The 16,291-nt window shown below is 39.1% G+C and overlaps 1 protein-coding gene across 1 annotated transcript in view; it reads left to right on the top strand.

Moving 5' to 3' along the window:
* Positions 1 to 16,291, top strand: part of LOC150077686 (retinaldehyde-binding protein 1-like) — a 41,724-nt gene that overhangs the window by 8,095 nt on the left and 17,338 nt on the right. Inside the window, exons 2-4 of the mRNA XM_090384682.1 lie at positions 1,120 to 1,274; positions 12,346 to 12,513; positions 15,852 to 16,091. Coding sequence (XP_090240808.1) covers positions 1,130 to 1,274; positions 12,346 to 12,513; positions 15,852 to 16,091 — 553 coding nt within the window. The 5' untranslated portion in view covers positions 1,120 to 1,129. The remainder of the gene's footprint in view (positions 1 to 1,119; positions 1,275 to 12,345; positions 12,514 to 15,851; positions 16,092 to 16,291) is intronic.

Raw genomic sequence — 16,291 nt, 5'->3', positions numbered from 1 at the left:
GAGAAAAAATGTAACCTTCCTTCGGACAAGATGCTGGAAGAAAATTCCGAGAATAACTTGTTCGTGACGCAGCCATACCCCCGAGACATGGACGCATTTCAAGGTTGCTGGCAAATAGCGACACTTAACAGGCTCCTCATCGATCTGAAGAGTGGTTTGAAATTTTTAGAACTCCGCAGTGGAGTTTCAAAGAAAAAAAAAATGTTTTGCCGTAACATAACACTACACACACTTCTGGTCTTTTATCGAGTTGTCTATTCATCACAGGCGGAGTTGAACTGAAGTTCAGTTGCCGTCCTACGTACGGTACCATACATGCCTACATCACTAGAACTCCGCAGTGGAGTTTCAAACACGAGACTTTTTCAAAGACGCACGACAAAGTAAGACCAACACTCCGACACAGAGAGCTGTAGAGAAGAGTCTTGCGATGTCCGTCCCATGGTTTGTTTTATCCCCCTTTGTACTTACAAATGAGTCGAGGTTCATGTCGACATGTATAGCACTTTATGTAGGGTGGCTCCAGACCTTTAATACCTGAAGACAACACACACACAATCTCACTCACTCAACCACCATCTAGCACATACGTTATAGGATAAAAAAAACAAACGAAACCTTTATGTAAGGTCACCCGGAAAGATATTTCATCTACCCCTGTACATTGCGTGTGTAAATTGCATGTGATCGATTTGCCTGCTTTGTTGGGCGAAAAACCCGAGTTTTCTATGGATACTTTACATACTGTATATTCAAATTTATTATTTTACATCTAAATTTTCTCTTTTAGATTGATATTAGGCTCCACCCTACTAATTCATCTGTCGTTTATTGTAAAACCCTTTCTTTATAGCGCCGTGAAGCTTCCACTGCGCCGTCACTTTGCTAAATATTGTACCTGTTATATGTACATTTGGCGCATTTTGATTTTGGCCATATACCCAGTGGCAAATCTTCAATAGGCCTTCACTGTTTTTTGCTGAAAAAGAAAACCTTGATAACGTTTTTATAAAAATAAGCGTGATTTCCAGAGTGCGTTATAACCCCCCACGGTTTAATTCCAGGTCTATCCACCATCTATCACTGGCGAATTAATTGATGTTTATCTTTCTCCCTCAGATAAGATTCAATGGCATGCACAGGGATTTCGTTCAAGCCACTGTCTGATGACTATTTTCTCACGGACAAAGAGATCGACAGAGAAGTGAAAGAAGTATGCGAGAACCCTGCAAAAAGAGACTCCTACTTGAAACAACTGGGCCAAACAGAGTGTGGTGAGTTTTGTTGTAATTTTCTATATTTAAATTATGAATCAACAGGGCTTACCTTTATTTTTTGATATAGGATTTGATACTAGAGAGCTATTACGTGCTCGATAATTCCTATATTATGAATCAACAGGGCTTACAGGGCAGTCAGTCTATATTTAAAATACAAACTTTAAAATATACTTCCTTCCGGTTCGGCACTAAGATATGTAGAAATTATTTTGAAATTCATATTTCTTGAGAATGAAATTTATTTAGAAATTATTTGGATAAAAAAGGACACACACAGATGCAACAAATTCTGTTTATTTCAAGTATTATTATTTACATCCAGAAGTAATGGGTGGTACTTCACTCAGGGTAGTGGAGAATGAAAAGGATCTGGGGGTAATTGTGCAGTCAGATATGAAGTTTTCTGAGCAATGCAGACAGGCTGCTAAGGCCGGTCATGGAGTTTGTCAATGATATATAGGAATTTTGCTAGCAGAGATAAGGGGGTGATTGTCCCCTTGTATAAGGCAATGGCCAGTCCACACCTTGAGTACTGCGTACAGGTCTGGAGGACTCATTTTAGGAAGGATGTAGAGTTGCTAGAACGAGTACAAAAAAAAGGCAACAAGATTGTGAGGGGAACGAAGGGGTCCTCTTACCAAGAAAGGCTTAAGTTCTGCAAATTGCAGCTTCTGGAAACTAGGCATCTGCGAGGTGATCTGATTGATGTGTATAACACCTTGAATGGTTAAGCATTCAAGGCTTTTTCCTGTTCCTCAGATTCTGCACCTGAGGGGGCATAAATTCAAATTGAGGAAAGACAATTGTAGACAGAAGTGCAGAAATTTGCCTTTAGCCAGCGGGTGGTTGATAGCGGGAACAAACTTCCATCTGTCGCAGTGGAGGTCAGCAACTTAAATAAGTTTAAGGCAGAACTAGGCAAACATTTGGAGTGAATGGATCAGTGAAATGGGAAGGGTTTTTTTTTTTTTTGGCCGATTCTGTATAAGCTTGTTTTCTTGCATCATATGCCCTACTAATGCTAATGCGAATTGCATTCACTATGCTACATAAAAGATTTCAAAGCTTACCAATACATTACACGAGTCGTTTCTTCGTGGACAGCATCCATAAAAATAGATTCTGATTGCTTACTCTCTTTACCATAATGATATTGTAAGAAGTAGGTCTTACAAATATAATAGAAATATCCGTTTTGCTAAAATAATTCCAGAAAGTGCGATGGAAACCGAGTATTAAGTTAAAGATAGTAAGTATTAAGATTGGATATTTAGTTTTAATGTAAATAAGGTTACTTTTAATGTAAAAAAACACTGCATTTGGGAATGGGAAAGTTATAGACGTATATGTTAAATAGCGGCTAAATGGAAACAAGTACTTTCGAGGGATTATGAAGCGTCTCTTTTGATCTAAGCCACCGGTAGAAAGTAAACAGGAAACTATTGGACGTCCAGTGTTCACCTAAAAACGAAACGGCGCCAGAGTGACTGAATTTTGTATAAGTTCGATATATTTAGCAGAAAAAGTGTGAATACCAAAATGAGTGTTTTGGAGGTTACCGGCAAACATGAAGGACCATACTGCCGTGTGAAAAAAATAAGAAATTTCTAGAGAAGGATTGGTTTGTGCGCTAGGGAGACATGTTTTAGCAAATAGGAAGGAATAAAAAATTAAGCAGAATATGAGGATTGGTTATGAGTCCTTGGGGGAGGTATTTCAAACTTGATGGAAAAAGAAAGTTCGGGGGGGGGAGTAATTGAGAAAGTGTTAAAGCCTTTCTCAATTACACAGAGAAGTCAGATACAGACTTCACTGTGTTCAAAAGGAGAAGGCCATGAGTTTACGGCTTGCAGTGGGAGTAGATTTTTTGGTGGTCGGAGTTCACATCTCGTGGTAGCAAGATGAAGAATAAAAAACGTGAAAGTAAGGGATACTGAAGCGTAGAAGATGCGAGTAACTGCGGACTGAAAGTGATGATGATTTTTTGGATGTATGGAAGAGTGGGAGACGTATGCGTTGAAAGTTGTGCAGATAAGTGAGCTAAGAAGAGAAAGAGAGCCTGCACTTGTGTCTAGGGTCCGGCCCGTTGAAAAATGGCCAGTTTGTGCAGATATGTGACCAAGAAGAGAAAGAAAGCCCGGTCCGACATCGGAGGCTGTGTGCCCAAGAAATGAGAGAAAGCCCGTCCGCCACTAAGGAAAGCAGAGTGCCCAAAAATGGAAGAAAGCCTGTCTGCCACGAAGGAAGCCTGAACGCAAGGAAATTGGAAGCAGCGGCAAATCTGTTCCTGTTTTTTTTTCTCGAATCCTGAACTGAAGAGTTCATCACCTAGGTCTGTAAGGAATTGAGTGATGGTCCTTTTAAATAAAAAGAACATTCCTGTTGTATTAAGCAAGTTAGTTACTAAGGCTGAGATAATTTATTATGAATGTTAATGGTTATGAAATAACGTAAGGATGGTAAAGGGGATGACTAAGATGATAACTAGAGAGTTATTAAGGTAGAAATTCTGATCTAACGTGAATATTATTATTGAGATAAGAGGTAATATATTTGTAATACATTTGTAATAAATTTCATGTGTTAAAGGCTAGAAACAAATATACAAAAAGAGTAATGAGAGCTGAAATTAGTTTACTGATGTAAGAGATAAAAATTGGTAATGTAAAATAATGATTGAGTAATCATTGATGATTCATTTTAAGCAAGATACAACTGATCCAAACTAATGTTAATAATTTGTAAATAATTTAATAATTTGTAAATAGTTCTTGAGAGAGAGAGAGATAGTGTAGTGTACTGTTGTATGGTTCAAATATATGGAAATTGGTATGCTTGTTTGTAATTATTTGTTTCTTTTATGTAAATGCTGTATATAATGTTCATTAAAGGTGGCAATTGTTTTTGTAAATGAATGTCTTTAATGTTCTGCTAACACTGCTTTACACACCCTAGAATCCAGAATTTTCTGTGAATTGCAGTCAGATTTGCGTTTTGTGTATCTGTTTGTGATTTCAATGGATTCGAAATCAAAAAATTATATCGGTAATTCCCTCCCACAATACCATTTATTATTGCGAAATAGGTTGCGACCTATTTCGCAATAATATAATACTTCTACTAAAGTGTTGAATGCATGAGAACCCCATTTCAAATCGCATTGCACAAAAGTGCACTCACGTGTTGCTGAAATTCAGCAACACGTGACCAACATTGAACCCTGAGGGACTCCACTAATAACATTACTCCACGAAGAGCAGTGTCCATTGATTACCACTCTCTGTCTTCTCCCATTCAACCATCCCTTTATTCATAGCAGCAATTTGCCTCCAAAGCCAAAGTGCTCCAATTTGTGCAGCAATCTTCCATGTGCAACAGTATCAAAAGCTTTTCTAAGATCCAAATATATGATATCAAAATTATTCTTTGCATCCAGTTCCTTTGTGACTACATCATAGTATCCAATCAAATTGTCAGACAAGACTTCCCTTTAACAAATCCATGCTGTGTCTTAACTATTACTGCAGTCTTGTCTAGATGATCCTGCAATGCTTCTTTAACCAGTGCCTCCATTGATTTCCCTGGAACAGAAGTTAAACTAATAGGTCTGTAATTACTTATGTCAGCCTTTGATCCTCCTTTGTGAATTGGGATCACATTTCCACATCTCAAATCCATAGGTACCTCTCCTGAGTCCAAGGAAGCTCTCATAATTATGGCTAAGTGTTTGCTTACTTCCTTTGCAACCTCCTTTAATATAACTGTATACATTTCATCCAACCCAGGTGATTTCCTTATGCTTAACTTAAACAATTTCTCCTCCACTTTTCTCTCAGTTATTACAAGAATATCTAGCTCACTGCCAGAGTTTAATACACCTCTGGCATTCTCCTCCCTGAATAACTCCTCATGTGTGAACGTAGATGCGAAATATTCATTTAGTTCGTTAGCTACTTGAGCAGGATCATCAATAGTTAATCTATCGATATCAATTGTACCAATCTGTTTCGTACCCTTCCTTCTAGAATTTACATAGATAAAGAACTATTTGCTGTTTTTCTTTACATCATTTGCCAAAGATTTCTCGAAATCTGCCTTTGTCTGCCTAAACTCCTTTGTGACTTGGTTACAGACCAGATTATATCTATCATAGACTTCTGTGTCACCTGTTATTTTATATGTACCTCATGCATTTTTCTTCTCTGCCAGATGTCTAATTAGTTCATCTCACATCCATTCAGGCTTAAATCTTGAATAGTATTTCTTAGTTGGTATGAAAAGCCTAGTACGTTCCAAGAAGGCTTCAAAAAATTCTTGAAGGCTACCCATTTAGAATTATTCACCGTTGGTAACATCATTAGTTGGTCCCACCGTATAGAATTTAAATACTGCCTCAGACCACCGTAGTCACATTTACGAAAGCAAACGCCCTTCCCTTTACTCCTAATGGTAGTTACCTCCTTGAGTAAATCCAACTTCAGCACACTGTGATCACTGCCACCTAGTGGTTCCTTTATCTGCAAATTCTTAATGCATGAATAATCACTGCTCATAATCAGATGAAGCCTATTACTCCCTCTGGTTGCCCTTCGAACACGTTGCTGTAGAAACCAATCATCCAATAAATCCAGAAAAGCCTTGCTAGTGTGTAAGTGACTAACCCACAAATTCCAGTCAATCTCTGTGAAATTAAAATCCCCCATTACAAGACATTCTGATTTACTGGCCCATTCCATTTCTCTGCACAACTGTTCATTGTAATCATCAGAGTCATTACGCCTATAACACACGCCTGCTGTCATTTTTCCTTTGACAGTGCTTATGTCACACCAAACAGACATAATATTGCATTGTCCACCAACATCAATTGGATGCATTCCTTAGATTTTTATGTGTTTCTTAACTAACAGCATAACCCCTCCCCCTTTCCTGTACTGTGTATTCTTTCTGTACACATTGTACTCCCCAAATTCCAGTTCTGCACTGCTTATGTCTGTTTGACACCACGTCTCTGATCCACGTCCCAACAATATCTGCCTTTGATGTCTTGACTAGCCCTTCAAGCTCATCGAATTTTTTAACTATACTCCTGGCATTGATGTACACACAAGTATACATGCACATTTTTCTACTCTTAGTTACCCTTACACAGCCCATGTATTTACTTGTTCCACTATGACTCCCAGCAGTCCTGGAAATCCCTATTGCCTTGCTTTCCAGGCTGCTGTTCAATTGCATTTCAATAGAAGTAGTGCAAGAATGACTTTCATCTCTTCCAGCGGCTACTGTTAATCTATTAGTCCGTGCATTCCCCCCAAGCTAGCAGTTTTCTGACCCACCTAACTCTGCTTCGATAGCATCAACAAACACTTTTGTTGATGCTATCGATTTAAGCCGTTCACAGTTGTGACGAAGTGCTATTGTTGTCTTGCTTTCGGACACACTTCAAGTACGTGTAAACAAGAAAGACCTTCTTGTGGACATTGTGGCAAATTAGGCCATATCTTTGCTGAGTGCCCCAGCAAGGATCAACCGCCTGTCTGCATTAATTGCAAGAGGCACAAACATGATGCTAATCATTCGGTCAGAGATATCAACTGTCCTGAATACATAAAGGCTGAAGACACAGTAAGGCAACGAACAATTCCCTTTTAATATCACAGTCTTATCGAGTTCAAGCGCTTCCCAGTCAAATATTTTGACTGTAAACTTAAAATTTCTGCAAGCCAATGCTCACCATTCACGCACCGTGGCAGATGAGCTACGTCGTGTATCTGAGGAGGAACTCATTGACATTCTCATTCTTCAAGAACCATATCATAAAAAAGGACGAATTGTCGGATATCCTTGCTCTTCTCGGATTTTACAACCGACTCATACAGATCCTAAGGTAGCCATCGTAATATTTAATAAAAATGTTGACGTTTTACTCTTGTCCTGTTTAACATCACATCATGCTATTTGCATTCATGTCTTGAGTACTAATCACTCGACTTATGTTATCTCAATGTATTGCCCCCTGTCATCTGACTTGACGCCTCACTTACACTATATCGATTCCGTATTCAGTTTATTAGGCCCTATTCCTCTGCTAATTTTACTCGACTCAAACTGCAAGTCTGCATTGTGGCATAGTTCATTCACAGATGCTCGGGGATTACTGCATGAGGATACCATCTTCTCCCATCAGCTTACCGTCTTGAATCAATCAAACCAGCCATGTACCTTTTCCAATTCCCTGGGTGAATCAAACATAGACATCTCTCTGGCTACAGCTCGTATTGCTCCTTATATTATTGACTGGCACGTAGAAACTGACCTAACGACAAGTGACCATCGCTCCATCGTCTTCCTGCTGGGATCAACTCTTCCTCCTCAACAACCTCTTCGTAATCTCATACGTTACTCTCTTAGAAACATAAAATGGGAACGTTTTAATCGTTCCGTTCTCTCTCACTTGCCTGAAGACAACCTAGAAAATTATAATTCTCTTACCACCGAACAACTAGCACTGCAGATTCAAAACATTATCATCACTGCAATTCAGAAATCTACGCATAAAAAGAAACTAAAAACTAACTGCACACCTTGGTGGAATAACGAACTTACCTCTACTCGGAAACTTGTACATAAAGCCAGAAGAAATTTTCAGCGTAAACGGCGTACTTGGCCTCAAGAAGAAGTCAACAGATTACATGAAGAATACAAAACTCTCAAACGAAAATACGTAAAATTGATTTATGAAAGCAAATTGCAATCCTGGCACAATTTTGTCCGTACATCTGGGAATAATAATCCTTGGGGTGTCATTTATAAAATTGCTAAAAACAAAATGATCTTGGGTGACATTTTTAACTCCATTACCTCCAACAGTATGGAAACTATTACACTAACAGACTCCATAAATGCCATCTTGGATCAACTGCTGCCTAACGATGATCTCACTATTGACACTTCACACCATCTATCTATTCGTGATTTAAACCAAAAATACCTTCCTTTAGAAGAAACTAGTCCATTCACTGCAGAAGAACTTACTTCAATCTTGAATAAAATTCAGTCAAACAAATGTCCTGGCGATGACCTGATTGACAACATATTTATCAAACACTTTTATGACCTAAGGCCCAAAGTTCTACTTAAATTATTCAACAACTGCTTAAATACTGGAACGTTTCCCAAACCGTGGAAAGACGCCATTCTTAAGATTTTACATAAACCTAGTAAGCCACTAGATAATGCGAGATCCTACCGCCCCATAGTCTTGCTCTCTCACCTGGGAAAAGTGTTAGAGAGATTAATTGCCAATAAAATAACCACACTGCAGGGAGCCACAAGCTCCACATCCTTTCTTCAATACGGATTTAGGCAAGGGCTTGGATGCGAAGACGCCTTATTAGAACTCCACCACCTCATTGACTGCTCCACTTCCAAGTACGTTATGGCAATCTTTATCGATTTTGAGGGCGCTTTTGATAATTTATGGTGGGAAAGTGCCCTCAGCAGACTCCGTTCCAATCACTGCTCTCTTCAGCTTTATAAACTTGTTAGAAACTATTTTGCTGATCGCACCGTCACCGTCATCACTAGAAGCACGAAGATTAACAGATCTGTCTCCCGTGGTTGCCCCCAAAGATCAATTTTGGATCCCTTGATTTGGAACCTAGTTCTTGATGATTAGCTGCTTAGGACGACTGAATTTCAAAATGTGCAACAACTTGCGTATGCAGATGACATTATCATTTTAGTGAATGGAAACTCAAGATCTGAATTAGAACTCTATGCCAATAAAGTACTCTTTGAACTATCGTCCTGGTCCTCTAAGAACAAATTAAAATTATCCCCAACAAAATCGAAGATCGTGATTTTTAAACACAAATTAGACTATTGCAGACCACCAGTTGTAAAACTTGACAAGAAATCACTTCCACTTGTCCGAAGCACCAAATTTTTAGGAGTCGTCATCGACGACCGCTTTTCCTTTACTGAGCATATTCAACATCTGTCTGTCAAAGTTAAGAGTTTTACCGCAATGCTGCTCCAAATTACCAGACAAGACTGGGGACTGAACACTAAAACCCTGCATCTATTTTATAATGGTGCCATAATCTCAATTACAACCTACACTGCCAGCCTTTGGTTTAGACGTACTGCACTCAAAACAGTACAAACCAAGTTATCCACTATCCAACGTTGCTTTCTCCTCAGCCTACTTCACGTTTGCCGAACAGTATCAACTCCAGCTTTACAGACTCTTGCAGGCATCATACCACTTGACTTGCATGTTGTGTTTAGAGGGCTTTGCTTTTACATCGGCAAAGGCATTTCTGCGGAATTTCAGGGAATCATTGTTAACCCTCAGACTGATCCCAAAACTGAGCGAACCAGATGCTGGAATGTGTTAGTGAATACCTGGCAGAATAGATGGAATTCTACCGAAAAAGGAGCTATCACCAAAAACCTCGTTCCCGACGTAACTGCACTACTCTCATCATCCACCAGAAAATGGTTTTCACCCTCACTGTTTACCTCCTACATACTAACTGGGCATGGTTCGCTTAACGCAAAACTCTACCAATTCAGACTTTCCAATACAGTCTCCTGTCGATGTGGTCTACGGGAAGACTCTCCTCACGTACTTTTTGAATGCTCCATTTACGATGATCTAAGATCGGCTCTTAAGGCAACAGTACCGAACTTGTGTCCCGGAGGTGAGAAGATACTCATTTCTGTCAACAATTCCAGGCCCTTCAAACCTTCTGAAATGCTGCTTTTAATCGCAGGAAGGCTCTCAACCTCAATGTTAATTCAAGAAATGAAACTGAAAAAGGCATCATAAATCATAATACAACTGTGCGCTGCCTCGTCGTCCTGATGACGTCATATACAAAATGGTTGTGGCTTTCAAGACCACGCAAAGATTTTAACAGATGCTGCACTTCTCTGACTCATCCTTTATCAAGACTCTCTTCGACTAAATCCTTCCTCTGCTCAGTGATACCGTCATCGACCAGAGACTTCTGACAGCACTCCAGTTTAATAGAATTCAGAATTATATCTAGAACTTGTTCCTGCCGATCATGATTGAATGACATTACAACTTCTGTTTGACAATACACCTTTTCTCTTTGTGGACCACTTTGGGCAGCACTGCATACAGATGTGGGCAAGAAATGGATAAAGATTTTATTTTACTTTTTTTTTTTTTTATTATTATTATTTATTTTTATTTTATTTTATTTATTTATTTATTTTTTTTTTTTTTACTTTATGCTATTCTCATCCTTATTTCTTGCGTCTTTTGCTGTCCTGTCTCCTGGGTGTGTGTGTGTGTGTGTGTGTGTGTGTGTGTGTGTGTGTGTGTGTGTGTGTGTGTGTGTGCGCTGTTGCCGGCTTGCTGGCGCGGGGTTCTTTTGAATGGCTCCAAACCCTCTTTGGACATTCAGTACGTGACTGTTGAGGTTGGCCATGGTTATTATTATTATTATTAAAATCCGTTTATTAAAAATAGCAAGTGTTTGCCTTCACCCCTTATACACAGCCAACCGGCTAGAAGGGTGTACAAAATGCAAGAATTGCAATTATATACAATATAAGAAGGGTGTACAAAGAGCAAAAATTACAATTATTTACAGTATTTACAATATAAGAAGAGTGTACAAAAATGCACGAATGGTTCTTGCGCAGTTGTGGCCTACCTCCCCGTGGTGTAGACGGACACTGGGCAGGCTTTCCAGGTGATCGCCTGCCTGGTGACAAAACGGCCAGAAACAACTAAACAACACAACACACGCACACTGCACGAACATAACGTTACACACATTTCTGGCCTGTTACAGTGCTTTGTAACCGTCACAGTTTACAAAGACGGAGTTGAACTTTCGTTCAGGTGCCGTCCTACATAAGATACTATATATGTCTACATGTCTACATGTCAACACTTTTGTACCCCTTCTATTTAAGTGTATTTCATCCCTGTAGAAGCAGTCTCTTCTGTTTACAGGCAGAGACCAGGCTGAGACACAATCTCTCCAAGGGCGAATTGATCGGCGAAGCTCTCATGATATACTCCCTCCTATTGTGTCTGGGCCGAATTGCAGACGCTTTCAAATTGAACCCTAACTCACGGCTTTTTTTCAACATTCACCTGCACTTGTTAAGTAATTCCACCTGTCGCCTGCTCTTAATATCATTAATGCCAATGTGTACAACAAGATGATATCTGCTCTACAACATCATCAACCTTTGCCTCTGGCAGACATTTGTGGGAAATCACCGGTGGCGACTCACCTCAAATGCTATGCACACTATGTGTCTGTAAATTGGGTACATTCTCTAGTTTATTTGCCTGTTCTGCTGGACGGAAACCCCTAAGTACAAACACAGGCACATTAGCACATGCTTGCCTTGGCCCCCACATGCATTCCAGTTTCGAAGTCGAAAATTCTAAAAGCGGATCCATTCTCCCTCGAGAACTGATCGCCAAATATGCAAACTACAATGTTATATCAGCCGTTCCCGACTTTGAACCTTCTTCAGCTTTACAGACCAGTCCATTTCTAGAAAAGGGATGAGAGCGTTGTTAATGCAAATTCATGGTATTTAGGTAACGATAAAATCTTGGTTATTTTATTTTATTTTATTAATATTATTAATTATTTTCAGTCTCTTTTAGACTAAGAACCAATTTTGGTTACAAAAAAATTTTAAACAGGCTGTAGGAGTGAAAGTTGGGGAACCTCTGGTCTGCACGATCTATGTACAGTTCAGCGATCGGTAACGAGGAAAGTTTCTATGTTTTTCTGTTTCATTTCTATGCTTGCTGTGTGTTTCAGTCTGCAGGAACAAAGTAAGAGGTCGCTTATCTGTACTCTCTAGCATTTAATTACTTTGCTCGAAAAAATATGTAATGTTCCGTAAATTCTCAGCACAGTATTTACACATATTACTACGCTTAGCGATTGAATTACAAATTTGGAGTTATCATAATACTTTTTTAGAAAATAAGACAACGTAACAAATCGGCATTAGCCGTGCTTCTGATCCATTAATTTCAACATTCCAGACATCCCTCGAAGTCGCGTCAAACCAGCAGATGGCGCGCAGATTGTCTACAGGGCGCACGATGATCAAGTTCTCACCGATGGAGATTTGAAGAAAGCAGCGCAGGAGCTAAACGAGAACCCTGACACCAGAAACTCTTGCTTACAGCAACTCAAAGAAATGCTACTCGGTAAGTTGGCTTCGGCATCCACAAAAATGCAAAATTTATCATTTAAATTACTCGTTATTTGGTTACCAGCTGCGGGGCGCGTTAAATTTCATTAAAATTTTTAAATATAACGAATTATCCTCGAAACCCACTTTGACCATCAAAGAGAAATCCAGAAATATAGAGAAGACATTCTAAGAGACATATAACAATTCTAGAACCGCGAGGGTTTAAAACAATTAAGTACAATGAAGCGTACGCTTCCTTCGAATATTCCATCCCGAAAATCAGCCACACCGATTACAAAATACACATAATTTACAAGCATCATATCACTTGTAAATATTGATTTTGAACTCCTCGTAAATTAGATTTCCAGTAGGTCTAGATGAGACGTGAAAGTCGAACTGAGAAACGAAACGCTCTCGACATTTTGAGAATACAGAAACCAATTACAACTAGTAACCACAATGATATAAAATTAGTAGCATCCAAATAGATTTCTGTAGTGAGAGGAACAGTGTACGATGCATCAGATAGCCGCAGTTGATGTCAAGAGCATCTCCCCATAGAACCTCCCCTTTCTGCATCGACGAGCAATCTGTAACCTGAAAATTCTTGTTTACATTCCTTCAAGTTCTCCTCCATTGTTCTCAACACCTGTGACTTAAGTTGTGTACAGAGAAAGATCCAACAGGACGCAAATGATTTTTTATGAAAACTCCTAACACGAGAGGTATTAGAATCTAGAGTACTTAATACCGTGCTTGGGTTGGAAGTTGAGAACATAAAAGAAGATATTCGTTGACATTAGAGTTGAACTTCTGTAGACTGTAATTTTCAGGAAATACGTATGAAGGAAGGTTGTTCCAGAAAACGTCAGTTGAATGAATAAACGAGGAAGATGAAAAGTTGGTTCTGTGAGTTTGAAGTTGGACAGTAAATGGATGTTGGCTGGTGGCGGCACGTGTTTGGACCGTTTTGAAAGAGAGAGCGGGATTATAGAAACCAATTCAGAAGAAAAGTGCCCATGGAAGTATCTGTAGAAGAGGCATGCAGCAGAAACAGTACGTCTATGAGACAGCGAGTGGAGAGACTCTGTTAGAGATGAATCATTAATTAACCTAACTGCCCCCTTCTGAATGGAATCTAGAAGCTTGAGAGAAGTTTTGGAGGCACCGCCCCAGAATGTGGGAACAATATTCCATGATAGGGCGAATTTGCGATTTGTACAGAGTGAACAGCTGTTTGGAAGAAAAGTAACGCCGAGAGCGAAAGAGAAAACCAAGTTTTTTAGATGCAGAAGAAACAATATTTGTAATGTGCTTGTGCCAAGAAAGATTACACGTCAGGGAAATCTCGAATAGAGACATATAACCTTGCCCAGAAATCAGAATGCCATCGACGATAAGCATAGGAGCAGAAGAATCGTTTTTACGAGATATAAGACAGGACAGGATTTTAGAACGATTGAAATCAACCAAGTGATCTTTGCCCTAATGGAGAATTGCATGAAGATCAGATTTAAGGAATTGTGGTGGATAGTCAAGAAGTTGAAGCTGTTTTCGCAGGGCAAGATTTCTCAAACGGGAAGGTGGAAGGAAGTGTGCTATTATCAGCAAAACTATTGATAGGATTTCCGGTCAATGGAAGAAGGTCATTAAAATACAAGAGGAAAAGAGTGGGAGAAAGAACCAAACCTTGGGGAATCTCAAGATTAGTGGAGAAGTTAAAAGATAGAGAGAGACATCTACTATCACCCGCAGTGAGAGGTCAGAGAGAAAACTGGATACGCAATTGCAAAAAACAGTTGGCAAACCATAAGGTGGAAGCATGTTTAGAAGATCTTTATGCCAAACGCGATCAAAAGCCATTGAAATGTCAAGAGCAAATGTTGAGTTTCAGAAAACGTTTTCCATTGAATTTGTCTATAGATTAGTAACATAAGCCAATACATCACCAGTTGATCAACACCGACGGACTTCACAGTGGTGATTATTGATTAAGTGGAAGGTTTCTAGATAGTTTAACAGGTGGCAGTTAATAAATGTCTCCATTACTTTAGAAAGAGTAGAAGTAATTTCAATGGGACGATAACTGGGTAGAAGTGATTTGTCACCCTTTTCAGGGCTGACCGGATATTAGCAAATATCCAAGCAGAAGTGAAAACACCTTTAGAATAAGAAAGTGAAAAAAGGCTACACAGAATAGAAGTAAGTTCGGGAGCACAGGGTTTGGGCACAAGTGGAGAAATGCCATCAGGCCCATAGCTCTCTTAGCACATCAGGAACTTTCTTTCTTTGCTGAAACCTTGCATTTGGAACATTTCTTACCCATAACGTGCACCATCGTATTTCTTCATATTTTGTGGTCGGAGTCATGTGAGCAGTTCGAAGTATTTTGTCCCTCCCTTCCTAAATTTAAAACAAGAATATCGTAAAATATGCTTTCACATCGACTTTTAAAAATATCCTTTTTGTGTTTTATTTGAATTTTCTGTATTGCTTCTTTTCATACTAAGCCTCTTCTTCAATTTAATAATAATTTAACAAAATTATACGATCCACGCAATCAATGTGATTTGCGCTAAGTTACAACAGCATCGGATTTGCTTATTTAATTATTACGTGTAAGAATTCAAACTGCAAATACTACTAAATCCTATTTCTTGAAACGAAATATATGTTAAGAAACCGATCTGCGACCCTTAACCTTCTTTCTGCTCGAACCCATTTACGTCGTAAATATTCAGCATTTTTTTTATGTTTTACCCTAGCAAAACAAATTGGACGCCCCAGAGGGAAGCAGAAAAGATTCATGTCTATACTGTTAGCTACTATTGCTGTTTCCTAATCATGAGAAGCTTCAGAATGGCAGTTGTTGATGTCAAGCGCTGACCTATTCTAGGTGTACCTACAGCACAAAATCACGAATCCACTGAGACGTGCCCGTGAACCTAGGGCCCCTCCAGCGAGAGTGCGTTGGTGCAGATTTTTGTTAAAAATATCGCAAAAAAAAATCACCAAAACAAGTGAATGCGGTTTTCAGGTGTCTCGTAATTGCAAGTGAGAAACAAACATGACTGTTTGCTTCTCACCTGCAGTTAAGGGCGAACTAACTTCAAACGTTGTTTTTAGAGGGCGGATCGTAGCAGTAACCAAAATATTTAATTATGTCAACGTTTCAAGAAATGGGATAATTGCAGAGAACGTATTGATTCGAATGACAAAAAATGAGCGCAGTTTTTGCTTCAATATGTAAATACAAGTTGCATTTTACTTTCCATCATCTGCTGATGGCTTGTGCAACGAGTTTAATGATACTGTTTGTCATAACATGGATATTTCGTTCTTTTTCAGATGCAGAAGATTTCTTTCCAAAAACTGATCCAAAGTTTCTTTTAAAGTTTCTTCGTGCCAGGAAGTTCAATGTGACACGGGCTTTCAACGCCATCAGAAACTACTACAAATATCGAGCTGAAGAAGAGCGGTTTTACTTTACGCGCGATATCAGCGATATTCCGCAGTCAATGATGAATTATGGTACAATTCTGCCATATCGAGGTCCAGAGGGAGAGTCCATCATCGCTTTAAAATTGGGTATGTACGAAATGAGTATTGGTCACAATACAGGCACACGTTCTGGTACTATTATACGATTCTCCAGGATGGACAATATTTAAACACTTCGGTTAAAATTAAATACATCGCCAAAGTTACAATCTGTAATTAGAGATGATCCAACCCTGCATTATTAAATTGAATCATTGAGCAGTAAACTCAAGGCTCTCCAAATAACC

Source organism: Mastigoproctus giganteus, chromosome 11 (assembly GCF_048544385.1).
Source record: "Mastigoproctus giganteus isolate SK-2022 chromosome 11, ASM4854438v1, whole genome shotgun sequence".
NCBI classification, from domain to species: domain Eukaryota; kingdom Metazoa; phylum Arthropoda; class Arachnida; order Uropygi; family Thelyphonidae; genus Mastigoproctus; species Mastigoproctus giganteus.
This window is presented reverse-complemented; position numbering and strand designations above follow the sequence as displayed.